At 33.0% G+C, this 27,009-nt stretch overlaps 4 protein-coding genes across 9 annotated transcripts; 1 reads left to right on the forward strand and 3 right to left on the reverse strand.

Annotated features, from left to right (window-relative positions):
* Positions 1 to 2,621: 2,621 nt before the first annotated feature.
* Positions 2,622 to 5,833, reverse strand: LOC114402738 (cell division protein FtsZ homolog 1, chloroplastic-like). Its single transcript, XM_028365408.1, has 6 exons — positions 5,443 to 5,833; positions 4,829 to 4,928; positions 4,468 to 4,697; positions 3,937 to 4,104; positions 3,457 to 3,690; positions 2,622 to 3,033 (listed from the first exon to the last, which is right to left on the reverse strand). Exons 1-6 carry the CDS (start codon positions 5,704 to 5,706, stop codon positions 2,773 to 2,775), a joined length of 1,257 nt encoding a protein of 418 aa, XP_028221209.1. The 5' UTR covers positions 5,707 to 5,833; the 3' UTR covers positions 2,622 to 2,772.
* Positions 5,834 to 7,085: 1,252 nt separating this feature from the next.
* On the forward strand, positions 7,086 to 9,073 carry LOC114402746 (V-type proton ATPase subunit e2-like). The gene is made up of 3 exons (XM_028365419.1): positions 7,086 to 7,345; positions 7,714 to 7,761; positions 8,684 to 9,073. The coding sequence occupies exons 1-3, from the start codon at positions 7,248 to 7,250 to the stop codon at positions 8,748 to 8,750; spliced, it is 213 nt and encodes a 70-aa protein (XP_028221220.1). The 5' UTR covers positions 7,086 to 7,247; the 3' UTR covers positions 8,751 to 9,073.
* A 1,046-nt stretch (positions 9,074 to 10,119) lies between these two features.
* LOC114402759 (probable long-chain-alcohol O-fatty-acyltransferase 5) lies at positions 10,120 to 11,419 on the reverse strand. The gene has a single exon (XM_028365427.1). The coding sequence runs from the start codon at positions 11,285 to 11,287 to the stop codon at positions 10,232 to 10,234; it is 1,056 nt and encodes a 351-aa protein (XP_028221228.1). The 5' UTR covers positions 11,288 to 11,419; the 3' UTR covers positions 10,120 to 10,231.
* Positions 11,420 to 12,652: 1,233 nt separating this feature from the next.
* Positions 12,653 to 25,615, reverse strand: LOC114402769 (protein ENHANCED DOWNY MILDEW 2-like). Of its 6 annotated transcripts, none has more exons than XM_028365445.1 (19): positions 25,462 to 25,615; positions 24,717 to 25,183; positions 24,519 to 24,615; positions 22,181 to 22,231; positions 21,922 to 22,061; positions 21,362 to 21,458; positions 21,157 to 21,255; positions 20,720 to 20,967; positions 20,533 to 20,625; positions 19,918 to 20,448; positions 19,595 to 19,736; positions 19,402 to 19,503; positions 18,387 to 18,479; positions 15,771 to 15,812; positions 15,157 to 15,267; positions 14,441 to 14,512; positions 14,228 to 14,346; positions 14,034 to 14,097; positions 12,653 to 13,521 (listed from the first exon to the last, which is right to left on the reverse strand). In XM_028365445.1, the coding sequence occupies exons 2-19, from the start codon at positions 25,157 to 25,159 to the stop codon at positions 12,874 to 12,876; spliced, it is 3,192 nt and encodes a 1,063-aa protein (XP_028221246.1). In that variant the 5' UTR covers positions 25,160 to 25,183; positions 25,462 to 25,615; the 3' UTR covers positions 12,653 to 12,873. The 6 variants fall into 6 exon arrangements, with proteins under 6 accessions (XP_028221246.1, XP_028221237.1, XP_028221254.1 ...); XM_028365436.1 differs by having other exon boundaries at positions 19,589 to 19,736; XM_028365473.1 differs by having other exon boundaries at positions 13,350 to 13,521; positions 14,039 to 14,097; positions 19,589 to 19,736.
* Positions 25,616 to 27,009: the final 1,394 nt, after the last annotated feature.

The raw sequence follows: 27,009 nt of genomic DNA on the forward strand, positions 1-27,009 counted from the left end.
TTCTTTTTACACACAAGTATTGCAATTAGAAATTGAAAAAGCAGCTGTAAAAGAAATGAAAATGCAACTAAGAATCGAATGTTGATAGGTGAGTGTTTGATTAGTAGTTTTCATGGTTATATATATATTGATGTAAAATTAAGAAAAAGACATTATCAAACAATTATGTCAAGTTTTATTGATAAAAAATTATTGATTTTTTAAATTAAGAAAACCTTTGAGTACCTTAAGATTTTCTAAAGGAAATTAGTCTCAATAAATGATCCATGATCCTTCTGACAATGCTGTGCATATAAAAACTAAGAAATGTAGATATATCACAATAAAATTATTTATTTTGACAACAAAATGACTTAAATTCTCATACAAATAGATTTTTAATCATATTATTAATATCCCTTTTAAAAATCATATTATTATTATATTAGTAAAAGAATTTGGTAGTCTGAAAAGGTTAGTGGACAACACTAAGATAATACAAATTATTCAATAGTATTAAGAATTTAATTGATGTGGTAAAAAAGAATCAGTCAATGACGTATCCTTATATATGCCAAGTTTGACCTTAAAATAATTACGTTAGAAAATATATTGATTTTTTAATTAGAGAATTGTGTAAACATTATACTGATAATACGTGACAGTTAAACTCAAATTATTTTTCTATTAATCAGAAAAAATTATTAATTGATGTGGTAAAAAAATATTAACAGCACAACTACGAAATCGTAAATAAAAAAAAATTACTGACGAATTGTTTGGAATTTTTAAAACCAAATTAAGAAGATGGGAGATGAAATGAATTACAAACCTTATTACATAGCATGCCCTTGTATCCATGTTTTAAAAAAGATATTAAATTAATTGAAATTGAGTCTAATAAAATTTGAGTTTCTTATGGATGAGTAGCACTAAATAATAAGTCAAAGTTACCAATAAATTGAAATAAAATAAGCTCAATCATCAAATTAAATAATAGAACCATATGCAGGGATTTTGTCTGTCGACATGCTCCTCGCGCAGTATGAGCATTAGTATAAAGAAAATGACAACACGATCAAATGTATATCCAACACCTTTATAGCAACTTTTACACGAACATGTATAATGACAAAATAATTGTAAATTTTCTTTTGATAATTAAATAAAGAACATAAATAATGATTAATATTTAATAGTTTAAGTTGCAGTAATAAAAGAAAACATAAAATATACACTAAAATCTTAACTTTTATATCATTCGTGTTTATATTAGGCTAAAATGTAATTCTGGTGTAATCTATGTAGCGAATCTCGGCTAGGGGTTCAAGGCTTTGTTGTCTCCCTTCTAAAACTAAATCTTTTGATTGAACTGTGTAACTAAATCTTTTCTTGTTCTCGGCTTAGGGTAACACTCTTATAGTAAACTTTATTGGGACCAAATCTCTTGTTTAGTCATATCGAAGTTAAATTATGCTAATATTATTGACATTTACTTGCTGCTTATATTTTATGTTTCTGTTGTGAAAACAGCGGGTGCAGAAGAACTTAGCGGTTTTAAATAAGCGAGCCAAGGGTGGTTGCTCCTGCATGTGCATGCTTTTATCAATGGTTGGTATGGTGGCTTTGGTTGTTATCATTTGGCTATTGGTCAAATATTTGTAATGTATAAAATACCCAACTTGCCAAGAGTCTGCCTTCATCTTTGTTTCTGCCGTGTGCACTGAAGCATCATAAGCAGGTTTCCTGATTTCTCTTGGTACTTTTCCAATGGAATGGAATTTGTTGAGGTCGTAAAAGGCGATGTATTGTAATTGGCATATTTAGGTGTTTATATATCGTGTGTGTTTTTCTCTTGTACAAATATGAAAGTGAATGCTACGGGCTGGAGTATCAATATGGTTGAGTTTTCACACATTTCTTTGTTCCATTGTGGTCAAGTATTATGTACGTGACTTACATTAATATCGTGCAACTTTAATGTGCAACCCAGTTATAAAAAATAAAAAATAAAAAACTTTAATGTGCAACCACAACGAGGTACTTAAGTTAAATTTCATGAATCCCATCATAACATTTCATTTTCCCCCTTTCATTTTACACAATTTAAGCAATTTTCTCTTTGATGATGTAATTTCAAAAAATTCACTAAATAAATACTACAAGTTACTCCACTCCTTCAATCTTATTAGTATTTATTTTGATTTTAACTTAAATTTTTTGTTTTTTTTTATTATTTTATTAAATTTTCTTTCAGCTATTCAAAACTTTATTTGTAATGGTTTCTAGAATATTTTTCTCAACTGCATTGATCATTCAAAGAACCAATACAACGTTTTCCTTATAAAAATAACCACTTTACCCTTCGACGACATCTAGATTAGTTAAATGTATTCTATTACCAGATCTTCACACATTAGCTATAAGAATTCCTCAAAGCTTGATCATCATGCAATATCACACATAGACCCTTATAAGTAATGTGTCAAAACCTGGCAATAGAATACATTTAACTAATCTAGATGTCGTCGAAGGGTAAAGTGGTCATTTTTACTTTTGTAATTTAAAAGTGAAAATAAAATCACAACATATTCTCAAACTAAACAGCTTTTAAATTTGAAAAGAATAGTGCACATTGGAGGGGAAAGAACATCAAGAGAATGATATCTCACTTAATTAAGCATCAAGATCATTGTGTCCTACAATATAATATAATAATTTTTTTTTTGATCGGCCAATATAATATAATAATAATAATTGGAAAAATGAAAAAGGGTAAAAAGAACCATGCAACTAAAAAAAGAGCTTTCGCGGGGATGGTCTAGATTCAACCTTGTTTGAGGACTTGAGGGGAGGAGGGACTACCTTGCTTTCTTGGCCCTCAGCCACCTTGTCAAGCAGCTTTGCAGCCCTTGGATCTGTTAGCAACTTCTTCTGAAAAGACTGTGAGAAGCCAGTTGCAATGATAGTCACGTGAATCTCCCCAGTGTAGCGATCATCAACGACAGCCCCAAATATAATATTAGCAGAAGGATCAGCCAAACTAGTCACAACCTATAAAAATTACACGTGTTAAGGACAAGGCAAATACGAAGAAAAGGTAGGAGTCAACCCAGTAAATATACCATACAGCAAAAGGCAAAATACAGCACAAACTGCAAAGAAAAACAGACCCCTGGAGGATGGAAATATTGATATTTTCCTTTCTTTTTTTTCTCTTCCAGTGAAAGGTTGGTTAGGTATCTAAAATTCCTGACTAGATGGTTTCCAGAGGAATACTTAATAAATTTTTTTAACATGTTACGGTAAATTGAATGCAAAGATATCAACATAACAAAAAACTGAAGCACTCTACTTGAAAATTGAAATTATAAACATAAAAATCAAGAAACATTATACGGTTAGTTTGCAACAAATTCACAAGATCAAAGGAATAACAAAATGTTTCTTAAGCAAGTGGTGACAATCTTTAAATACCTGAGAAACCCTGTTCACTTCCTGCAGGGTTATGTCCTTTCCTCCAGTAATATTATACACTACCCCAGTAGCTGACTGAATAGAGGATCCAATTAAAGGAGCCAAAGTAGCCTGTTCGGCTGCTTCTTCTGCTCGGTTTTTACCGGAGGAAACACCTACTCCAAGCATTGCAGTCCCAGAGTCTTTCATCACAGCTTTTACATCTGCAAAATCCACATTGACAAGTCCAGGTACCTGCAAGAAGGCACAACAGTTTATAATGTCGAGAAAAAAAAAGCATGGACATACCCTTGACATGAATGCAAAGCCAAAATGCCCAATTATGAAGAAGTGAGCCAGTGACCACTCAAAAGCAGTAAGGAACAAGTAGGTGGAGAATCGTTCAAGCTTTTTATGTTTCCCTTTTCTCTTTGCAAGTTACTGATCTAGTATTTTTGAATAGAAAAAAAATATGAATACGTAGTTTGCCAATCAACTCACAGTTATAATGTCTGATATTCCCTGTACTCCTTGCCGTAGAACGTCATCTGCAAGACGGAAAGCATCCTGAAGAGGCATCTGCTCATCAGCTATGTCAAGCAGACGGTCATTTGGAATCACTATAAGTGTGTCAACATTTTTCTGCAGCCTTTCGATGGCTTCAAAGGCCTGAAGAAAACCAAATGCAAACTAGAGACTTATTTTCTAGATTTCAAAACACAAACTAAAAGTTTCAGATGAACCATAGACTCTTATCAGCTAGATAAAATAAACTTCAGACGACAAATTATATATACTGGATGACACATAACTTAAATAACAAATTATACAGTGTGTTTGGAAATCCATTCATTTCAAAACAATGTCAAAAAATGAATTTCCAAACACACTTGTAACCAGGATAAAATAAACTGCAAAGGAAGAAGAAGACAAGTGATATTTTTCAACATAATAAAGAAAGAAGGTAATATTAATTAAGAGTAGAACTTTCAGTAGCCACATTCCCAAATAACGAGAAAAAAGGACACCTGCCTGCAAGGATCTCTTACGTCCTTCAAAACTGAAGGGATAGGTAACAACACCTACAGTCAAGTAACCTGCCTCTTTTGATATTTGGGCTACAACTGGGGCAGCACCAGACCCGGTTCCCCCACCCATCCCAGCCGTTATAAACACCAAATCTGATCCTTTAAGAGCATCAGCAATAGCATCTCTTGATTCCTCTGCAGCTTGTTCCCCCAAAAGTGGATTCCCGCCCGTACCTGCATCACTATCAGGCAATTTGAATCAAAGGCCACCCCTCAATTTCTCAAAAAATTCAGCAAAGAAACAAGACAGTAGCCACAAAAACAAATCACATCATAGCAAAAACTATACAAGTAGAGTGCCTGACCTAATCCACGAGTCAGAACTTCTCCAATTTTAATAGGGTTCTCAGCAGCAGAATTTAACAGTGCCTGAGCATCGGTATTTATTGCATAGAAGTCTACACCCTGATTGAAAATGCAGCAGAATTCGACAATATAATCAGCATTATTCACTTGGTGGCAGCAAAACACAAAGGTGAAAAACTAGATGCATTTCTTTAGGTGCTTTTGTGTCGTTCTCCAATCAGAAGAGTTTCACCTTGGCAACCTATGCTGACATTCAATGTAAGCATTTATTATGCAAACTATCAAGGTGAAACTCTAATTCTAACTGGACAAAGATCTCCTAAATAACTACATCTAAATGGTATTTTATCTTAGAGAATAATGCCACTAGCTACAAATTAACATTGGAATAAATAAGTGACTCCAAAATGTGCTATCAAGATAAAAAAGAAAAAAGTAAATAGAACTGCTATTAATAACTATCTAACTTGTACAGTAACTATTTTAAAGTGGTAAAACCTCCAAACACAAGAAGCAAAGCATCAAAGTCACTACAAATAGAAACCACTGAAAAAAAATCGATTCTGATAAGAACCAGTTATCGATGTTCCAAATTGGGAAGCAAAGACGATACCTGCAAACCACTACCGATCATGCGATTAACGGCATTGTTGCCGCCACCACCGATGCCGACAACCTTAATTTTGGCGTTATCTACGTAAGCGTAAGAGCATCTCACGGACCCGAAACGACGACTTAGGCGTCGAGGAGCAATTTTTGTTGTTCTGGGGTTGAGAGAAACGGAGGTTGTGAGTGCATTGTGGTGGAATATAGAAGAGCATGAGAGTGAGAGAAGCTCGTTTGCGTTTGGGTTTGTGAGGGGATGAAGCATCGCCATTTTTTTTTTCTTCTCTCTCACTCTCGATGGTTTTTATTTTATTTTTTTAAGTTAGGGTTTTAGGGGAAAATGGAAATGGAAAGAAATTGAAGCTAATCACCCTCCAATTTTGAGTGGATTTTGTTTACTTGGTTAGATTTAAACCAGATGAAGGGACGTTGCTTAATAAAAACTAAGACGTCCTTCTTTACTCCAATTTAATTGATGTATATGACATGCCATCAAATATTTTTCGATAACTTTTTCTTTGATTTTATAAGTTTTTATTTCTATTTTTATTTAATAAATTAGAACCTTTATCATTAAAAATGAATAAAAATTTAATTGATGTATAAGGTTTAATCATTGTTTTAAAATGATGGCATTTTATGTTTTAGTCAAATTTAAAATATTTGAAGTAGTATTTTTTGAAATATTATCTTTTTATTCTTAAAATATTTATTTAATTTTATTATTATCATTTTTAAATATGTTATTTATGTCATTTTATATTTTTTTAACTATTTTAACAAATAATTTTACCAAATATTTATATAAGTTAATTTAAAAGTATGTAGCTATTAGGTTTCAATTACCATCTAATTTTAATTAGTTTTGTTGAATATAATTTAAGTCGTGTAAATATTATTTTATAATATAGTTTTTTTAAAAAAAAAATTCAAACTATGCAGAGTCTTATTTGAGATTCAATGCACCTAAAGTTTTCATTTTATCAAAACTTCTGTATTTTAATATATAAGAGTAGATTATGATTTAGAATCAACGTGTTTAAGTTAATTGGTTAATAATGATACATGAGTTATTATGAATTTTTTGAGATGTCTTTTTGATTTTTACGAATAAAAAATAATAATATTTGAATTAAGAAGCTTAAGTTAGATGATTTTATCTTGAAACTTTAATGTTTGAAAATCTGGACTAATTTTTTTTAGGGTAAATACTATATTTGAAACATTAGATTTTTACACTTGGAAATTTTATTACATTTTAATGTAGTGATTCGAAATTTTATTCTTGAAAATTTGGAATAGTAAGTTAAAGAACTATTCGTGGAGGTTTTTTGTTTTTTTATTACATGTTTTACTTGTAAGGTTTAAATCAAGAAGTTAAAATTTTTAAGTGGAAAATGTTCTGATTTACACTTTCAATTGTTACTATCTAGGGGTGAGAATAGGTCAGGTCTGTCTACAGGATTTATGATCTGACTTACATAAAGTCTGGCGTGGACTGACTTATTTAGGTTAGACTCAGGTTTTTTAAAAAATCTATTAAATTAAATAGATTAAGCCTCAAAAATTTATATTAAATTCATATTAGACTAGACTTAGCCTTTAAAAGTTTGATTTATTTTCATCCCTATTACTATGGATCAAGAAACCCAAATAGTAATTAGGATAGGAGATTTTCGTAAATCCCATAAGATGGGCCCATATGCGTGATTGCTCAGATTACGGCACTAAGGGGGTAATGTAAATGTTTCGTTTTCACTCTCACGTTCTTAATTTTTGTTTGTGTCTCTCTCGCAGGAATTAGGATCCGATATGGGGTTCTCGGTAACAACGCTAGTTTTCGCAGTGATTGGAATTGTGGCGTCCCTTTCTACCAGTATTTGTTTCAACAGAGGACCTTCCGCCAATCTGTATTATGCTTTGCTTGCTTCTTCATTTCTTTCTAGGACTTATGAAGCAATTTAATAATTGCTGTTGCTAATCTTATAAAAAAAAATCATAATCTCACATAGCTCATAGATCTAATATGTCATTGAAGGAATTATGATATGCTTTTTTTTCTCAGAGGCTGTAAGAATGCCTGCTTTGCATAACTAAGATATACTCAAACATCTATTTAATTAATATCTGATTCTGTTATGAATTCTCACAGTTTTACAATTTTAGTTAGTGGCAAAGTAGGTTTCTAAGATGATGTAAGTTGTCCTCATTGAATAATGTCTCCTCTCACAAAATTACTCTTCTCTGTATGAACTAATATCTTATTACTACGTTGCAGATTTCACCTAACTTTGGTTCTTACTGCAACAACATGCTGCTGGATGATGTAAGTACATGTTTGATTAGCAAGTTCTTTTAATTTTCATGGAGTTAGAATAGGAATTGCTGCACTGCTCCTGAGCTTATTGCCCCAGCTAGCTATTGATCTAATAGAAAAGGAATACACTAAAAACTAAGTTTTCATTTTTTCCTAAATGAATAACTTCTCTGGCTGAATGTGTCCATAATCAGTTCTGTTGAAGCTGTTTGTGTACCTGTACTTTTACTCTCCATGACCTTGAATTTGGAGTACTTTTTAGTTGAATTATGTTTGCTGTGTAATCGTACCAAACAAAAGTAATTGAAGAGGAATAGGTGAACTTTTCAAAATCAGGATATGTTTAGGCATACCCATGCCTTTGGTGCTTTACTTTGGTCATAAGATGGGACTTTTTGCTGCCATATTTCTCAAGGAGACCAAAGGATATACGATGGGAAGCTTTGGCTTGTGCTTGATACGTAAATTGACTGTAATATAAATTGTAGTGATGTTAACTGGAAATGCATAAAAACTTATGAGTAGTTTCTGAATCAAGAAGTCAAGTGCTTGAAAAGTTATCATTTCCCTGATATAACTACTTATTTGCTGTCTGACAATATGTCCAGCCTGATTAAGAGAGGAAGGAAAATGGCCTTTTGATGGAATGAACACATGCTTTGCTGAATTAGATTATTTTTTTTGGAAAAGGGGGAATACCAAATTCTATCTTCTTGATCAATTAAGTTCATTTTATTTCTCCTGGTGATGTAATTTTCATAGGTCTAAACATGCCTGCCTTAAGTTGATAAACTTTGGTTCATTAATTTATGGTTACATTTTACTTTGTTTCAATAGTAATTCTAACTGGTAAATATCCATGCCCTGTTTTATTTTCCATTAAGCTTTCTTTCTTTTTTTGCTTACTTTGGTTATTCATTTGCCATATCAGGTGGGCGATTGTATATCTGGCACAGATGAAACCGCTCATAGTACCTATCTTGAGTGAGGGTGAATAACTTTCTGTATAAACAGATGCAACTCTTCAGAATGTGAATCACTAGTTAGACGCTGGAGAGGAGTTGATTTCAGCTCTCATAAATCATTCAGTGTTTACTCTGGCTGGATCTGTATGTATTCTTGTTGGATAATGACGTTTCAGTTGGATCTTCCATTGCCGGCATTACCCCATGTTACAATCGTTGTATTCAACCCTCGTTCGTTCCATAAGTAGTGGTATTAAGTATGTATTTTGGTGAAATAAGTTGATACAAGAAAATTATATCTTGGTTTTACTATATTATATATATAAAAAAATTGATGAGAGGATTTTTTCATGCAATCATGATCTTATATATGATCCTGTAGAGAAGAAGGAAGCTCTGGTCATTACCAATTATAAGAAACGTGATGAATTATGAGACGTCACATGAATTTTTCATTTATTTTCGGCTATAATGTTTTCCATAAGAGCCAACATACATACAGATGGTAAAAAAAATGAAAAAGAAGCCTTCTATTTAGTAAACTGTAACCGAAATTAGCATGAGGTGAATATGTTTTCTTTTGCAATTGATTAATGCTTGCATCAAATGTGAATCCTCTCCTGTTGTGTTAAGTAACAAGATACGGTAATGTTGAAGAGAAAAATACACTTTACAAATATTTAACAATAATCATTACCCTTTATAAATTATATAGCAAATTACAAATGATTCACACACTGATTGTCCAGTTGAACCAAATTGAGAAATAGGATAAATGACATAAAAATGCCTTAAAAAACAACTCAATCAACCCTAACATGATATGACATTGAAGACGGAACATTTCATTTAATATGTCGTGTTATCACTTATCAAAATTTAACTAATAATAGGCACTTAAATCGAACATAAAAGAAAACGAGGTACTAAAATAAAAATTTCAAGTAAATTTACTTAGTCTCTCATTACTTCATTGACCATACATTTGCTATCTATTGGGAGTGAGTAAATTTTTTCAGAAGTCTTAGAAGTGCCTACGTTGTGTTATTAAATGTCACTCAATATGAAAAACATAACACAAGACAAGAAATGATCTCAAATTCCATTAATTATTATGAGATAGAAGTCTTATTTTCGATTAAGAAATTGATTAATGGTATCGTGGTTAAATCGAGAGCAATTACTTGCATAATTGATTTGGTGATAATTAGGGTGCAATGCGTAATGTGAGATCAAATGCGCCTTGATGATTGGGTAAATAAGGTAATATACGTTTAAATAGAGATTTGAGTATAGTGAGAAATTAAAGTTAAAAGAGATGCGGTTTTTATTCAAATACGTTTAAATATGCATGAAGATTATACAAGTTTGTATACATCAACATGCTGCACTTAAAAAATGATTTTTTTTTAATTTTTTAAGATTGATTTTATTCATTGTAACTTTTTTTTATGCATATGTGAATAATGGAAAATTTGACATAATAGAAACATATAATGTTCAATGAAATGGGACTAGTAAAATTTTCCCATCACACACTCAACTACATCGTTGAACTCCTTGATGGTTCTCTCATCTGTGCCATCATGCATCAACGGTGGAAAGAAGAGCCACGCGGCGGTGACTATCACAAACGCCACCGTAATGGGCCCACACAAGGCCCAATGCAGTCTCCATTTAGCGCCCAACCACTTCACCGCACCAAACTCCGCAACGGCACACACCCCATGGAGCAAAAAGAAGCACGTGACCTCCCACGTGGGACTAACACGTGTGACGTAGTAGAAAATCAGCTCGTGCATTAGACCAGACACCAAGAAAGTTGCCATGACTCCGGACACCGAGGCCCACTGGGGGCCCAACACGGTCTTGGACATTAATAATGACCTCACGGGTTTGTATACAGTGTGACGCAGAGTATATGTTACTATGAGGTTCCACCTTCTCCCCCAGAAATCACGCAAAGAAGTTGACAAATAAGGGTCATCCGACGGCAACTGAAGCTCAATCCCAAATGCAGCATTGACCACAATGTTGCATAGTCCCAAAACAACATCCATTAAAAGATACAGAAGGGTACAATATATGCCCAAAATAATTGTAGGGTGAAGTTTTTGTTTGTATTGATCTTTAAGGCTCATGAGTGAGAGACTGAAAAGAAAGACCTTGATTGGAAAAATAATGAAATGCAATTTTAATTTTGATTTTGATTTTGATTTTGAATTTAAGGGGGTTAGTCTAATTGGGAGGCATGCAAAAGAGAGGAAGTGAAGAAGGGAGTTTGAGTTTGGTGTGAGAGGGCCCAAATCAAAAGTGAAGAGGAGGAGTTTGAAGTTGGTGAGCCAAGTGATGAAGAAGGCAGTGACACCTGTTGGGAGGACAGTGGTGAGTTGAAGAGGTAGGATGGTGAATAGGTACAACACTGGGGAGAGGGTCAAAAACCTCAACAAGCCTTTGGGTACCCTTGATGATATGAAATAACAGTAACATAGGGAGGCTAGGATTGAAATCCATACCTTCATTAAGCTCTTGATTTCTCCTTCCATTTCCATACATTTTTGGCTTGCCATTTTGATACTTCTATTATTCTTCTTTGCCTTGATCCCCTTCTCGCCTGAATTCTAATCTCTGTGTTTTTGGTGCCATTGGAAAATGGGGGCACCTGTGGAACGAAACAGCTTTATTAATTGTTATAGACCAACAACCATTCTCGGGCCATAGCGCATAGTACATATTTCTATTTTGGCAAACCCTCGGTATATTTTCAATTTCGGATTTGGTCCTCATATAATTTAATTAATAAATTTGATTCCCGAGTTTTATAAGTCCTTGCAAAATTGATCCTGAAAGTTCAATTTGGATATTGACTGTTAACTTCAGAGTCACGTGCCAATGTGACGTGTCACATTTGGTCCCCCAATTTTACTCCAATTTTAATTTTGGTTCCCTTATAATTTAATTCACACATTTATTCTCCCAATTTTATAAATTTATTTATAAATTCAGCCAAATTTCATTATTGGAGAAGTTGTATTTCAAATTTCAAACAAAAATATCATCATCATGCATAAGTCACTTAAACAGTCGTATACACATGATATGAGCAAAAAAAGAAAAAAAAAAGAGGGAGTTATTACAGAACCTGTTAAAGTAAGAGATCTGAAAATTTCAGACCCAGGTTGGGATTTATGCGCCACTTTCCCAAGTTGAACAACCCCGAAAGTGGGAGAGAGACAAAGAGTGATTTTTCTCTGGGTTCCAAATGAGTGAAAAACTTGCGATGAAAAAAGAAATGCGAGATTTATCAAGACCTACCATGTCTCTAGCACCAGTGACTAAACCATTCAAAAAACCAATTTTGCAAGAACAATTTATAAAAGAATTTATAAAACTGGGGGACCAAATGTGTGAATTAAACTATAAAGGGATCAAAATCAAAATTGGAGTAAAACTAATGTACCAAAAGTACAATTTTACCTAAAAAAGATGAAACCTTCGCGAAGAGCCACTCAGACGTTGACACGTGACAGCTAACGTCTGAAGTTAACGGTTAACGTCCAAATCGAACTTCCAAGACCAATTTCACATGAATTTATAAAACTGGAAACCAAATTTATAAATTAAATTATAAGGGGACCAAATTCGTAATTAGAGATAAAATATGAGATCAATTTTGCAACTTTACCTTCTATTTTTAATTTGCACACGTTAAAGTGATTGATGGTGACAGGTACAAATTTATGAGACGTAAAAAATCAGAATTAAAACTCTTTTTATATAAAATAGAAAGTTTATACGGTATTATTTACTGTTGTCACATTACGACTAAAAAATTAAAACATATTTTAGCATCGAATTTATGCACTGGATACGAGAGCACCGCCACATGATTGAATTTATATTTTTTTATTGTGAAGTGCAAAACACGAGGGAGAAGCCAAAAACGCACAGCTTGCATTTCTTCCATAAACAAGACTCAAATTTAACACGGTTCAAACAGAACGTCTGATCATTTCCATTATAATAACATAAACTAAGATCCAACATATACTTAAACCAATTTTTACCAGTTAAAAATTAATTGTAACTTATCAACTGAATGCACAACATTGTGCAGAAATAAAGGGGAAAAAAAAATATGAAACAGCTGTAGTAATTACTCCTCGAGCCAACCACACGAATGCTGGCTTGCATATGCATAGTTCGGACCAGAAGCAAAACCAAGCAAACCCCCACCACCATATCTAGATTGGGGTACGCTACGTCCAAGACTGCCACTTGTACTGAATGTACGAGGTTCAGAAACCAAAGAGCTTCTCATGACATGGTTTAAATTACCTAGGCAAGGTTCACATTGTCCAATAGCTGGTGTATTCGTCTTACAAGATGACTCTGTCTCTGAAACTACTTGCTCGTTATTATTTCTCGAGTGGCCCCAGGAAGGACCGTGACCAGGTACCACGTCACCAACCTCATCAGATTTGGGCTTAAGACCTTCACCTGAGGATTTTCCTTTGATTGGATTGAGTTGACTATTACCATAATGTAAGATTCTTTTCTGACCTTCACTAGTAGATGCCTGATCTTCTTGATTATCAGTTGACTTTAAATTGGCAGCATAATTTCCATCCGTAGTATGATCAGTTGTATCTAATACTTCATGCTGGCTGCATACATGACCATTCTCTTGGGCTATGACCTTGTGTTTAGTAGTCCAGTCAGGACGGCTCCAAAGGGAGAGTAGAGGTGGCCTTGCATTCCTTTGGTCCATTTGTCTGTCAACTGAACCAGGTAGATAAAATGACTGTAAAAAGGGCAACAAACAGGAAAAAGGAAAGCTGTTATGTTACCCACTAACATGCATCCATGAAAAGAATAACTTGAATTCACAGTAAAACTGCAATATACGTGAGTGGGGATCCAATTAGTCTTGGGGTCAAGACTTGATACAGTTAGATTACACCATTCAATCACTCTTCCAAGTATTGATTTTGGGGATTGAAAGTTTACATAAGGTAGATCATGCTCATAAATTTTATATAATTTAAGACTGATAAATTACTTTTAAAATATAAATAAATATCATTATATTAGATATACTTATAAATGCCCAATTGGTCTTAAATTTGACATGCATGATATCACAGTATTATGACATCATTCAATGGTTAGATTTGATTAAATTTGCATTTTAAAAAAAGTAATTCATTGGTGTAAGTGCATGCAGGTATTGAATAAGAGTTGCTATTGACTAAGCAGATCCCCATCTTGTGTGAGTGCATCGCTGCATGCAGGTAGAAAGAGAGAGAGACTAACCGTGCCTGATAGAAAATTCTCGTCCTCCCATATAAGATCATATGGTGATTGTTTTTTATCAAGCCTGTGACAAGCAAGAAAACAATGGTGAAAAGGTAGAAAAAAATATTATTTTCAATAACAGGAAGTGACAGTTCTAAGGTAGTGTCAAGAGGCTTGTATAGAGTCTATAGACAATAAAAAAAAAGCCATGCCTCTCTGTCTCCGGTGGTACTATAAGAATTACGAGCTTTGGTTTAAACTCAAGAGCCTTATCTACAAACTTGTTAGCCAATGCTGCTTTATGCCCAAAGGGCGGATTGAGCCCCATGATCTGCTCCAGAAGTAAAAAGAAATTTTTAACTAGTTCATTGGTTTTGTGGATATCCATGCACTACATCTCAACCATGCAATTGAAAAATTCTTACCAACTGTGACCCTGTTGGCAACTCGGTTGGTTGGACAGTCATCCAATCCCTCCTTTCAAAACTAAAATCATTCTGTTATTGACAAAGAAAAAGCCCATAAAAAAACAATAAGATGATCAAAAGCAAAATCCAACTATAGTCTAATTTATCTTCATTCACTAAAATTGGGTGAAATCATAATAAATCGTTAGTTCTCCCAAGAATCAAAGGGCACACTCTTTAAGGAAACAATCAGCAGACAAATTGGCATGTCCTTTTGATGAATACATGTACTAGATAAAATTCTTCCCAGGCAATTTGCTCACGAAGTTTCAATGCAATAGTCTATTATTCTTTCTTTATCCATCAGTTCAATGAGAATTATCATTATCAATATAGATAGAAGAACCAAAAAAATGGAAAACCTATAGATCATACACGGAATGATGAAATTTCAAAAGCAAGTATGACTATAAAACAAAGACCCATAAGCACCATAGTTATATATCTTACAAAGCAAGAAATATTTAAAGATGGTATCATCTAATACAATGGGGCAGCAGCAAAAAGTGAACAATAACAAAAGATGTAACAAGAACAAACTCATACATAAAAGACTCAACATTTGAAAGCAAAAAATTAGTCAATTTAGAATCAATCACTGCATGGCACAATGTCAGAAAGCAAAAATTGAATTACGACAATTAAATCAATGAGAACTTGTAAAGTATATCTACCTTTGTTGGAAGTAAATCATAGTTTCTGTATGAGCATTTCTTCCCATTCTCCTCAAGCTTTTTCTTCATAAGGATGCTAAAATCATTAGCACCACAGCAGAAGTCCACAATCTGAAATTTCACGAGAATGGTCAAGATCAATCAGGTATTCAAGATCAATCAGAAATAGATTAACAATGTCAAGAATGGTCATCCATAAGACAGAAAATTTCATGAGGAAAATCAAATATTTTATTGAATAGAAATGGCATAGAAAGAAAATTAAAGCAGACTCTAGAAATCTAATGTAAAAAAACAGTAGTAATGTAAAACCAGGTTTCAAGTATACTGTCTAAAATTCAAGACAAGAAAATCAGAATTTAGTTCCCTTGAATCAGAGAGAGAACTGTCAAAAGCCAGCAGCATTTAGTTCCCTTGAATCATTGACTAGAAAATACATAAATAAAGTTTAGCAACAAATTTCCCAAGAAACTAGAAACTAAAGATTGGTAGAATGCCAACTCTGTTATTATCTTCACTCAGCTTCAGATAATAAAAAAGATCAACTAATGACAAAATTTATGCTAACATAGATGAGGGATTTGAAATAAGTGCACTAGTACAAGAGTGCCTACCGTATCACTGTTCTGGACATACCAATGAAGTTTATCAACAATCTGCAAATGTATAAATCATTCTTTCAGCAATGCTCGATGGATGTAATTATGATTATTAATATGGATACATAGGTATCATGCAAACTAAATATAATTGGTATGAAAACAATGAATATGTTGGCTAAAATGGAAATTCACTTGAACATGATAAAAAAAGTATGGTCATATCCAAGCATGTTCCTCTTTGGTACCCTTTGCTTTTATGAGGAAACCAGCACATATAGTAATTAGTGGCATCAATGAAACCCAAATACACCTACATATTAAGAGATAGAATTATAAAGGCAAATTCTTGGCAACATCCTAGACTGGTTAGGCTTTGGCATTAAGTATTTACTTAACAACTCTCCCCCTCTTAAGAACATTGCATTTGTATAATTATTGATTACATTTCCGAGACCATTAAACCCCAACTCAGAACTACCTGACAGTATCATATCTAACTATAGTGTTTGGCCCAATTTTCTAAGGCTTCTCTTTTCCTTACAAGAAGTTGGATCAAACAAATTTTCTTAAAAGCTCTTAAAAAGTTGAACAGCTTAATATTTATAAAAGAAAAAGGGAAAAAAAGTAGATTTTCAAAAAATAAAAAATGGGAGAATGAGCTTTTGGAAAAAACTGCATTTGCCCAATTGTTTCCCTAACCTCCCTCTCTCTCTCTGATATGCTCAATTACCGTAACAATTGATGATTATTATGCATACTTAATTTTTGCACTTAAAATACATAGCAATTATCTCACTTCTTCTCTTTTAATGCTCTGTTTAGCCTTATTTTGTAGAGTTTTGATACAACAACAAGGGACTTGAAGATGTGTGAAGAACTAGAGCAACTTGCTCAACGCAAGAAGTCCAACATGGAGAAACACATGTCAAGCATATGGTGGTTTCTCAAGCTAGTTGTACCATGCATGTGCGTGCTGAGCGCACTATGCAGGCTCAATGCGATGTTACTTAAGCCAGTTGTACTCTGCATGGCGCTCACTGCGCACATGCAGGCTTAGCGCTTTGAAAAAGATGACAGTGCAGCATTTCTAAGGTGGTTAATTTCGGTATTATTGATACCTTCCTATGTTTATTGCCTTGTTTATGGTTTGACCACCCATATACATATATGTTATATGATCTTAATCATTAGAAAATATTTTTACAATAAGAACTTTAAGGAACTTATAATTAACTCATATCTAGGGATGGAATGGTGTTGGTTAGTGTTATTTGTACATCTTTTACTCTTAAAACAAGTTACTTGGTTGAGGTTTCCAAGGAATTAGGAGTGAAATCAAGTGACTTAGACTCTTTCACATGAGGGATCATGTTTAAAATAGTTTAGTTGGTGAAGGTAATAATTGGAATAGCTTTAAATGGTGAAAAATCCTTATCTAGGGATGGAATGGTGTTGGTTAGTGTTATTTATGCATCTTTACTCTTAAAACAAGTTACTTGGTTGAGGTTTCTAAGGAACTAGGAGTGAAATCAAGTGACTAGACTCTTTCACATGAGGGATCATGGTTAGAATAGTTTAGTTGGTGAGGGTAACAGTGAGGAGGAATAGCTCTAAATGGTTAAAAATCCTTAACATTACATGAAGAGTACTTTTGGTAGGCTAAAAACTTTTATAAAATCTGCACAAGTTGTCATTTTTACATCCAAGTGTTTGTTTTTCTTGTCTCTTGAACTTTGCTCTATTTTTATGTCTTTCATTACTCATAATATGCACTTGTACCTTAAAATATACCCGCTTTTCTTTGTTCCTTTGCTTAAAATTTGGTATATACAAACTCCGAGTCCAAGCAAAGTCCTTGTAGATTTGACATTCGGTCTTACTGTTTACTTACGAATTGGTACACTTGCCAAGGAGTTAACAATCATTCATTTTTCAGGATTTGATCCATGAACTCGTTAAAAAGGTACATATCAGCGAATTAGAGCCAATATGGCAGGAACCTTTTCCTTATCAGAATCCACAATCAACCTAGCCTCAACAATTAGAACAATCTTCTTGAACACAAAATGCAGCGTGTGCATAATCCCCAATAGTACTTGATACACAATCAATGTAGGGTCCAGCAATGAAGATGATGGTTCATCCCAATTATGCCCACCCCCAAATCAATAGAAATTCAAACCATCATCACTGCCACTAAACCACTGTGCCACCATAACTGTAGACTCTACAGTGTAGAAACCCCCCTCATTCCCAGCATCTGCAGGGTCATCATCTGAAGAATTGCATTTGGTTCATTGTTTTCTCCATAGAAGTGCCTAACATACTGCCAAGCTTCAATTTTGCTTTAACAAAACAGCATAGGCTTACTATTTCTCCTATCCATGATATCTGCCTCACCTAGAAACCTATGGTGCATGCTCAAGGGAAGTCCTAAATCAATAATATGGTTTAACGAGGAAGGAGGATATAAAAGCTCAACACCATATATTCCCAACCCAACAATACCCAAGGATGTAAAAAAATAAAAAGTACAAAGATATAATACAAGAGTATCAATGGTATAGAAATCCAATTAAGTTTCTAAAAGAATAGGAGATAAAGTTGAATAGAAATATAAATAGGTACCCCTTCCAGCTTTTCCACAAGTGTAAAATGGCGACCATATGATGTATAGCGGTTACCATATAGAACGGGAGCAAGATATATTTTCAGCTCATCCTACAGGAAATTCACTCAATGAAGTTGTGATTACTGATTGCTAAATTGAATCATCTCTATAAATTTGAAAATCTTCTAACCATCATCAGTTTTGTACAATGATAGGAACATTCGTATTATATCAAATGCCAAAGCTAATAAAGTGGTTGCCTATCTTACCATATTACTATGAATTATAATGTAATGGCATCAATTAGTTTTAAGCTTTTAATTAAGTTTTCATAACAAAACCTCTCAATGGCCAAAAAAAAAAAGAGAACCCACAACTGTGCTGATTTTTCTACATCTCCTCTGAATAATTACTGATCAAATCCACCACCACCATAACCGCAATGCAAAAAGAAAAATATATGAAACTTTTTTTCTCCAGTAACTGTTAAAGTTGAGGCTACATTGTTGAAGGGTCTGAGTTAAATTCTCTCAGCCACAGATTGTATATATATATATATATATAAAACAGGAAAAGTAGAATAAGAAAGAAGAAAAGACAGGTTCAGACTAGGGGAACCTGCTCCTACTTAGGCTTTTCTGAATACACACAAAAAACCCTTTTCTAAACCTTTCAAGACTATTCTTACAAAAATAAAACTAGCTTATATTCTAACAGTAACAAATAAAAAAACACCAACCACTAATCAATATTCTTAGGGTAATGAAAGGCCAAAACACCAAACATCAATAACCTTCTCCTATGTCTGATCAACTACATGGATCAAAAAACACCATCACATTCTATCAAAAAGCAAACCCTCAGAATCTCAAACTTTGATGACACACCCACGAGCAATACACATGCAGGTTCACACTTTTACATCATTACATGGATGATTATTATGCATATAAACTAACCTGCTCTATTTTGTTTACAGTTATAATAATTAAAAATCTAGGAAAATAATTTAAAAAGTAAAGCAGTAAGCACCTTCCACTTAAATAACTGCTTCAGATCATCAGGGTCACAAAAAGCTTTTACATCCTGAATGCTGCATCCACTCTCTAATTTCCTTAAAGCTGTTCGAACAGCCTGTATATACACGAGATAAAATATATAATCTTACAAGAAATTCCAGAGTGAGACACTATAGCAATAAATATATAAAGTTATGTACATTAACTGAGTATTCCAGCTTCCCCATTGTAATGGTCTTCTCCACAACATTTCTCAACGGGTGAGTATGAGTAGAAGCAAATGTGTGCTTTTCTAAGACACTCTCCAATGTAATTGATGATCTAGCTTCTTTAAATAAAGTCAACAAACTACAAGGGAGGAAAACATCTTTAGTATTAACTATTAAGTTCTTGACAATATCATAATGACAGCTTCAGCTTTCACGTTTCAAACAAGAATCTAAGACAATTCTATCAGTGTAAAACATTAAAGAAAGACATAAAAAAGGATCAATAATAAGATAATAATTCAGAAGTCAGACAGATTTACCTCTTTTCTGAATCAGCATCCAATGGAGGCAATTCAACACTCAGTGATTCGATAGGCTTCACAGACAGGGGATTAGTAATCACATTATTGACCTTATTGTCATGCTTGATTCGCTTCAAACCCTCTTTTTGGAGAGCATATATCTCACCTATTGTAGGCTGGTTATAGTTTTGCTCAGAGTCAGACATTTCAGATTTCTTTGAGATTGACCTCTTATTTTCAGTCAAACACCTTGATGTTTCTTTTGATTTTGGCTTTCTTGAGATATTTGAACCAGAAATAATCTTTTTAGTCTTCTTGCTACCAACTTTGTGAGAAGACAGTTTTCCAGTCAATTTAGATCCTTTAGCAATGCTTTTGCCAGATGAATTATCTAAGTCAACATTTTTCTTCTTCAGTATAACCCTCTCTTTAGTTGCAGGTTCCTTCTGCTCAATAGTAGTATTAATTTTTTGAACAGTAGGTTCCATATTGGGGAATTTTATATGATCTCTTACAGGAGTCCCAAGTTCACGATCGATCTTGTGATTTCTGGTCCAAGTAAAGGTAAATATAATTACATAGGGGATTAACAAGTACAAATTGAAAGGAAAAAAATATCCATTTAGCACTTACAAGCAATATATCAGAATGCGGTTATTTGGTAAAAGACCTTCCCAAGCCCTTTGTATAATATTTTTGTTACCTCTGTTGCTAGGAGCAATTTCTCTGATAAAAGCAATTTGAGAATCAACCCTCTAGACACTATCAATTAGAATTATAAAAAGAAGACAAGAAACACAGATGATAAGATAGAAGTAACCTTGGCAAACATTTGCGATGATATGACTTTGGACAACGCCTACAAACAGCAAATTGCAACTCAGGATCCACCTTATTTTCCAATTCTTTACAGACACAGCAATAATGAAGGGGACAAATAAAAGGAACCCGATCAGCAATATTTCTCTCAAGATCCTCTGCAACAGGCTTAGCTAGCTGAGGAAGTAACTTTGCAACACAATGTGGATGATAAAAACGGTCACAGGTCGCAGAAACACATTTAATAACCTGAAAGTTGAATTCCCAGAATGACTTTTAGTTTCATGCATTATAAAGTTGTAAACAAGTAAACAACAAATAACTTGCATTAAAAAGACTAACAAGTATAAGGTGGAGCATCATTCGACCATGGAAAAGTAATTGAATGAACTAAGCAATAAGTATAAAGAGAAACTACTTTATTTGGCAAAGCTATACCTCGGCACCCTTAACTTTATCAGATGACCCCAGCTTGCCACATGCAAAGCATTGGTGCTGATAATATTCACAATTCTTACAATAAAAGCTTTGGATCTCCTGCAAATTTATGCCATAGTCCACAGTCAAACAAATATCTACATGGTCATATGAAGTGGAAAATGAAAAGTAAAATATAAAAGAAAAATAACAAACACCATCATACATCAACTTCCTTCTGGGTAAAACCAAGAGAAACACAACTATTTTCTCTACCAGCCTCCACAGTAGCATGAAATGATCTCATGCACACTCCGTCACAACTGCATTTATCATTAAATAAATTAAAATTATGAAGAAAATATAAAAAACATGTAATCTACTCTGAGAAATTTATCAGAATATATAATAACTCCAGATTATCTTACAATATCTTTAGAATATACTGTAGAATCAGTTAGTCATCTAACTGAGGAAGCAATCTTTGGAGATATTTCCTTATTTTGTTAGATACTTTTTTGTTTGTTAACCTTTTGTGATTAGGGTTACACTGGTTTTACTATATTAGAAGTTGAGTACTTGATTACTGATATAAATAGAAACACTGTTAGTATTTTGTATCACATTTTACACACTGTATCAATATAATATTATGATGTATTATCAGTTTATGCATGATAACCACTATTCCAACAATTCTTAACAAAATTATATGCAGTTAGACAGATACACGGGACAGAGGCAGATCATTAAAATAAGTTAACCCATATGAAAAAAATATCATACCAAGTAACATTACCACCATTGTCACAAAGTGCACAAACATCCAGATCATCCCTTTCTTCTGATTCTTCATTAGATTCATCTATCATATCACTGTCAATTCCAACAACTGTAAGTCCAGGTTGAGCCAAATCGTTGACTTCCTGAAATCAAGAAGAAAAAATCCTTAAAAATATCATAAAAATTAAAAAATAAATAAGACTAAAATAAAATGCATCATAGAAAATAATCAAGGATGGAAAAATAAATATGTAAAACAGACCTTATCAAGAAGTTTTTGACTATTCAGTTTCTCCAAAACCATGAGTAAAAGCTGTTTAAGTCATCATGCAATTGTCATTAAAATGAAGTACACATGTTGGGATTTGGGAACAATAATCAAGTCATATCCCACAAACAAGGAGAAAATAACTGAAACAGAGAGTTCAATTGACCAACATTTCATTACAGAATGCAAACTATTAAGGATAAAACAGTATCCAAGGTCAAAACACCTTATCTAGTTCGGTGTTATGCACAATCCACTTCCAATTCTTAAACTAGAAATCTCAATGATACATCATCCAATACAAAGAACAAAGAAGGATCATATAGATTCCTTGAAATGAAATTAAAAGGAGTCAATCTGATACAAGTTATGTATTGTTATGCATTCTTTATTCTCTGCTGACAACGATGCAAGTCAAAGTCATTCTAAAAGATAGTGCCATTCATGAATTCCATCAATTATCATCTTCCTCCTAAAGTCTTGACTCTTGACCAATGTTGTTAAAATCAAGATTTTACCTAGGATCGGAGAGGAGATAAAAAACTGTAACTCGGAATCATAAGATCCTACTTTCTTCACTAAAAATACTTATATATAATACATGTGTATAAAATATTGCATAAATAAAGAAATAAACTTCTAAATCACAACATTCATAATCATAACAATATAGTTTCCTTAATTTTTAAATCATAATTTTACATCAAATTTATTTTTTTAAAAGATTTATCATATATAAAAGAAGCCTTTCAACAATAAAAAAATAAAAATAAAAACTATTTTTGGGTTTTGAATCATATTGTGTCATCCCAAGAGATAATTTTTTTTGTTACATTTTAGATATTTGCTACAGATAGTATTTATTTAAAAGACAAATATTCAAGAGATATTTGGCAATACTCAAAAAATAATAATAACGCATAACCGAACTCATGGCACATGAACAGAACAAAATTTAAAGATGAGTGGTTGTACCAAAAAAAATTAAAGATGAGTAATGAGTAAAAAAGAGGGCTGAGGCATATTCGATGCCTCATTTGCAAATCAAGCATTTCAAACGATGCTCCATATGGAAAACACAGGCACAACGGCAGTGGCACAGATTGATGGTGGAAGAGCAGCTTTAACATCCAACATTACAATAAGGGGGTCACAAATAGGTGATGTCAGGGAGCAAATAGGGTTGTGCCGACTCACGCAGGGTAAGAGGTTTGCTTTTGAAATGGGGACGAAACCATTTTTAGGGATTTTGAAACTGAGCTAGGTGAACTCAACTTCGTTTTTGGCGCACAAAAGATCACCACGGATCGACAATTATCGCTACTACAGTGTAGATCACGATTTTACTCCGATTTTGTCTTCGAACAATTTTACCTCCGACTCAGCACGGAGGCCCTCATTTGAAACGTGGTATCGCGCGATTTCACAAGGAAACTCACAATCTTAACAACAGTGGTCTTGTCAAATACACTCCATTAAAAACCTACTTTAAAATGTAATGTCATTCAACAGCGAACTAAATCATTTACTTGAACATATCGAAGTATACAATAAAATAGAATCATGTAATCTGCAACTTGAAAGCAAGAGGATTGATAACTAGGCTATAATGTCAAACTCACGATATTTTGCATCATTAATTTCCAAAAGGGTGTTGAGAAAGAAGAAGAAGAAAATAATAGTTTTCCAGTTTTGGTGTTTAACACTGCAATGTCCAGGCAGGGGGATCTACTTGAGCAATTTTGGGGGTAGCTGCCCCGACAGGATTTTTAATATCTTAATATAATATACATATACAATGTACAATTACAAATTTTTGAAATGCAGTAAAAAAAATCCATATTATGAGTTTTTCCCCCACAAATTTATATATAGGTTTAATTACTCATTTGGTCTCTACCATTTCGAACTTTGTTGTTTTGACCCTATACTTTAAAAATTGTAAATTTTAGTTCCTGGACAAGCAAATTTAATGTGTTTTGGTTCCTATTGTCAATTGTCTTCTAACTTTGTTAACTTTGGCTACTATAACACCGCTACAAAAATTGTGGTGTTATTGGTGTAAAACCGCTAGAAATTTTTCTACTGCAGAAGTAGTTTTTTTAGCAGTCCACATAAACACCGTGTAACGCTGTTAATGGCAGGGACCAAAACGCATTAAGTTTACTCATCCAAAGACAAAAACTTATTTACCTATAAGGTCAAGATAGTATATTTCATAAAGGTATATGGACTAAATGAGTAATTAAACCTTATATACATAAGTATTGCACCCACAACGTAAAATTTCTGGATCCATCATCACTGTGTCTATGGAGAGGGAAATACAAACCTTGGATTTAGCTAAGACTGAGTCCCTTTTGGCAGCTTCACGAATCAAAGGCACATGGTCCGATAAATCCTTTTGTGAAGGCTTAACCCCAGAAGAGCTACAAATAATTTATACAGAACAAAAAATCACGAAATGCAATTTTACATAAATCACCATCAGGTAATGAAAGTTTATAAGATAAAAAAAAATAAAAAATACCTCAACTCCGTATCCTTACTCAAGTCTTGCCAGACAGATATCTCAGACATTTGACGTTTTTTCTTCACACGATGCAGGAAGTGAAGGGTGATCAAAACGGTCCTTATTTTATTCTGAAACCCCTTCCTAGGTTTCTGAAGCTTGATCCACCTTCCATCCTTTGAAAGCAAAGATATCTCGAGTCTCACATTGGAGAGATCAAATCTCCACGCGGTGACTTGCATGAAAATTTTCTTCAGCCCATTATCGGTGTCCCCATCTATGAACACCTTTCCTTTGTTGGCGGCTTCAGAGTTCTCAGAATCACTCCAATGAATTGGCAACACAGCAAAAGATACAGGATTGTCCTCATCATCTACAATGTGGTAATTTGACACAGAGAGTGACTGAACCTCAGCCTCAGTCTCAGCTTCATCTTCAGATGATGACCTACTCCTCTTCATCCCAAAGCCTTCCTTTATACACACCTAACCACAACCATTACCAAAAATAAAATAAGAATCAAATCAAGGAATAAGTAATTGTTAATGCAAACGTATATGACGAACAATCATATCCGTGAACGAGTGTAACTAAAGGCATCATGCAATGGTAGCAGATAACAACCGAGAAAGAAGGAAACATGAAGGGGATAAAGCTCGAGAAACAAGGAAAACCCTATATCCTAAAATCGAAAACAAAAATATTTGCTCAGGAAAGAAAAATAAAGATAGAAACAGCGAGAACGGTGGAGCAGTGAAACAACCTTAGCGTGAGAAAGGGAAAGCAAAAGCAGAAGTGAGGAGTGTTTGCTATGGTGAGTTTGATTTAAACCCTTGTTTTAGATTTGATTTAAACAATCTAAAATTTTGGCGCTGCGATCTTCACGTCACTATCTTCTTCTTCACTCAGATACGCCACCTTCTTGTGTGTTATTTCTTTTATAAAAGATTATAAAAGATTTTTTTTCTTCACGTCACTATATTCAATTGGATTATAAAAGATTTTTTTATAAAAAAATATTTAAGATATTCAATCAAGATTTTCCAACATTAGGAAATAAAATATTATGATATTTAAAAGGTTATTTTTTAAAATACAAAAAAATTCAATAATATTTAAAATTATACTGATAAATTATTTTATTTATTAAATTTTGATGAATTTTATCTCACTTTTTAATTATTATATATATAAATATCATGTTCATCAAACAATCACATCCTAATTCTTTGATATTTGTTTTCCTATTTCTCTCGATGGTAACATCAATAGGCTAATCTTTTACTTCCAATCTCACGTGCTTGTTTTGGGTCAAGTTTTTATGCTTGTCCCAATGACTATCATAAATTCATAATCAACACCTATTTCAAAAATTAAAAGATTAAAAGTTACAATCAAACACTAAACAAGTTTTTCAATAATTAAAGATAGTCAAGTTTTTATAAAATATTTATATAGTCAATATTTTATGCAGCAATGAACTCCTCATTATTAAAGATAAGCTGTTTTGTAGCGTTTACCAAGAGAATTTATTCCATATACGTGTTTTTGGGTTAGTTAAGTCGTCGAAAGTTTTTTGTGTGTGCTTTTGTGAGATATGGAATATTGTATTGGTTGGGGTTTTATCGTATATTTTGGACATCCAAGTTCCAATTTTGCCTCAAATGAAACTTTGATAGTTTTAATTCTAATTTAGTCCCTAATCCTAATTTTGTTCCTAACACCACGAGAATCCTAGTTTCAATTCTGTGTGGCTTCGTATTTGCGACATCCCGGTGTTCTTGGCAGTGCTGTGTTGTAGCTCCAATCGTTTTTACGGCATTTTGCAATGATAGATTGTTAATTACTGAAGTTAGCATTTCCTTATCCTTTATTTGTTACATAATCATACAACAATCCAAGTGTATTTCTATTCTTTCTCTAATACTAATGGATGCTTCTAATTATTAGTAATGCCACTACATCATATGAATTCATAAAAAAATTAAATGTTTAGTAATTTATAGAATCTTTTAAAATTTTGTAAATCCATAAATTTCTTTCATATTTTAAATCTATTAAAATTCAAACTAAAAAATCCAAATCATAATTTTTAAAAAAAAATATTAAAAATCATTATATTCCTAAAATATTTTATAGTACTATTTATCGGTATATTGTAATATTCAATGATCAATTAGATATTAAATTTTTTTATCAATTTTACTTTAAGTTATAAAGTGAAAAAATAATTTACTATTATTTTTTTAATGTTTTATTATTTAAAAGATATAATATATTTTAAATAATAAAACATTACAAAAATATATAA

Source organism: Glycine soja, chromosome 2 (genome assembly GCF_004193775.1).
Source record: "Glycine soja cultivar W05 chromosome 2, ASM419377v2, whole genome shotgun sequence".
Classification (NCBI taxonomy): Eukaryota; Viridiplantae; Streptophyta; class Magnoliopsida; order Fabales; family Fabaceae; genus Glycine; species Glycine soja.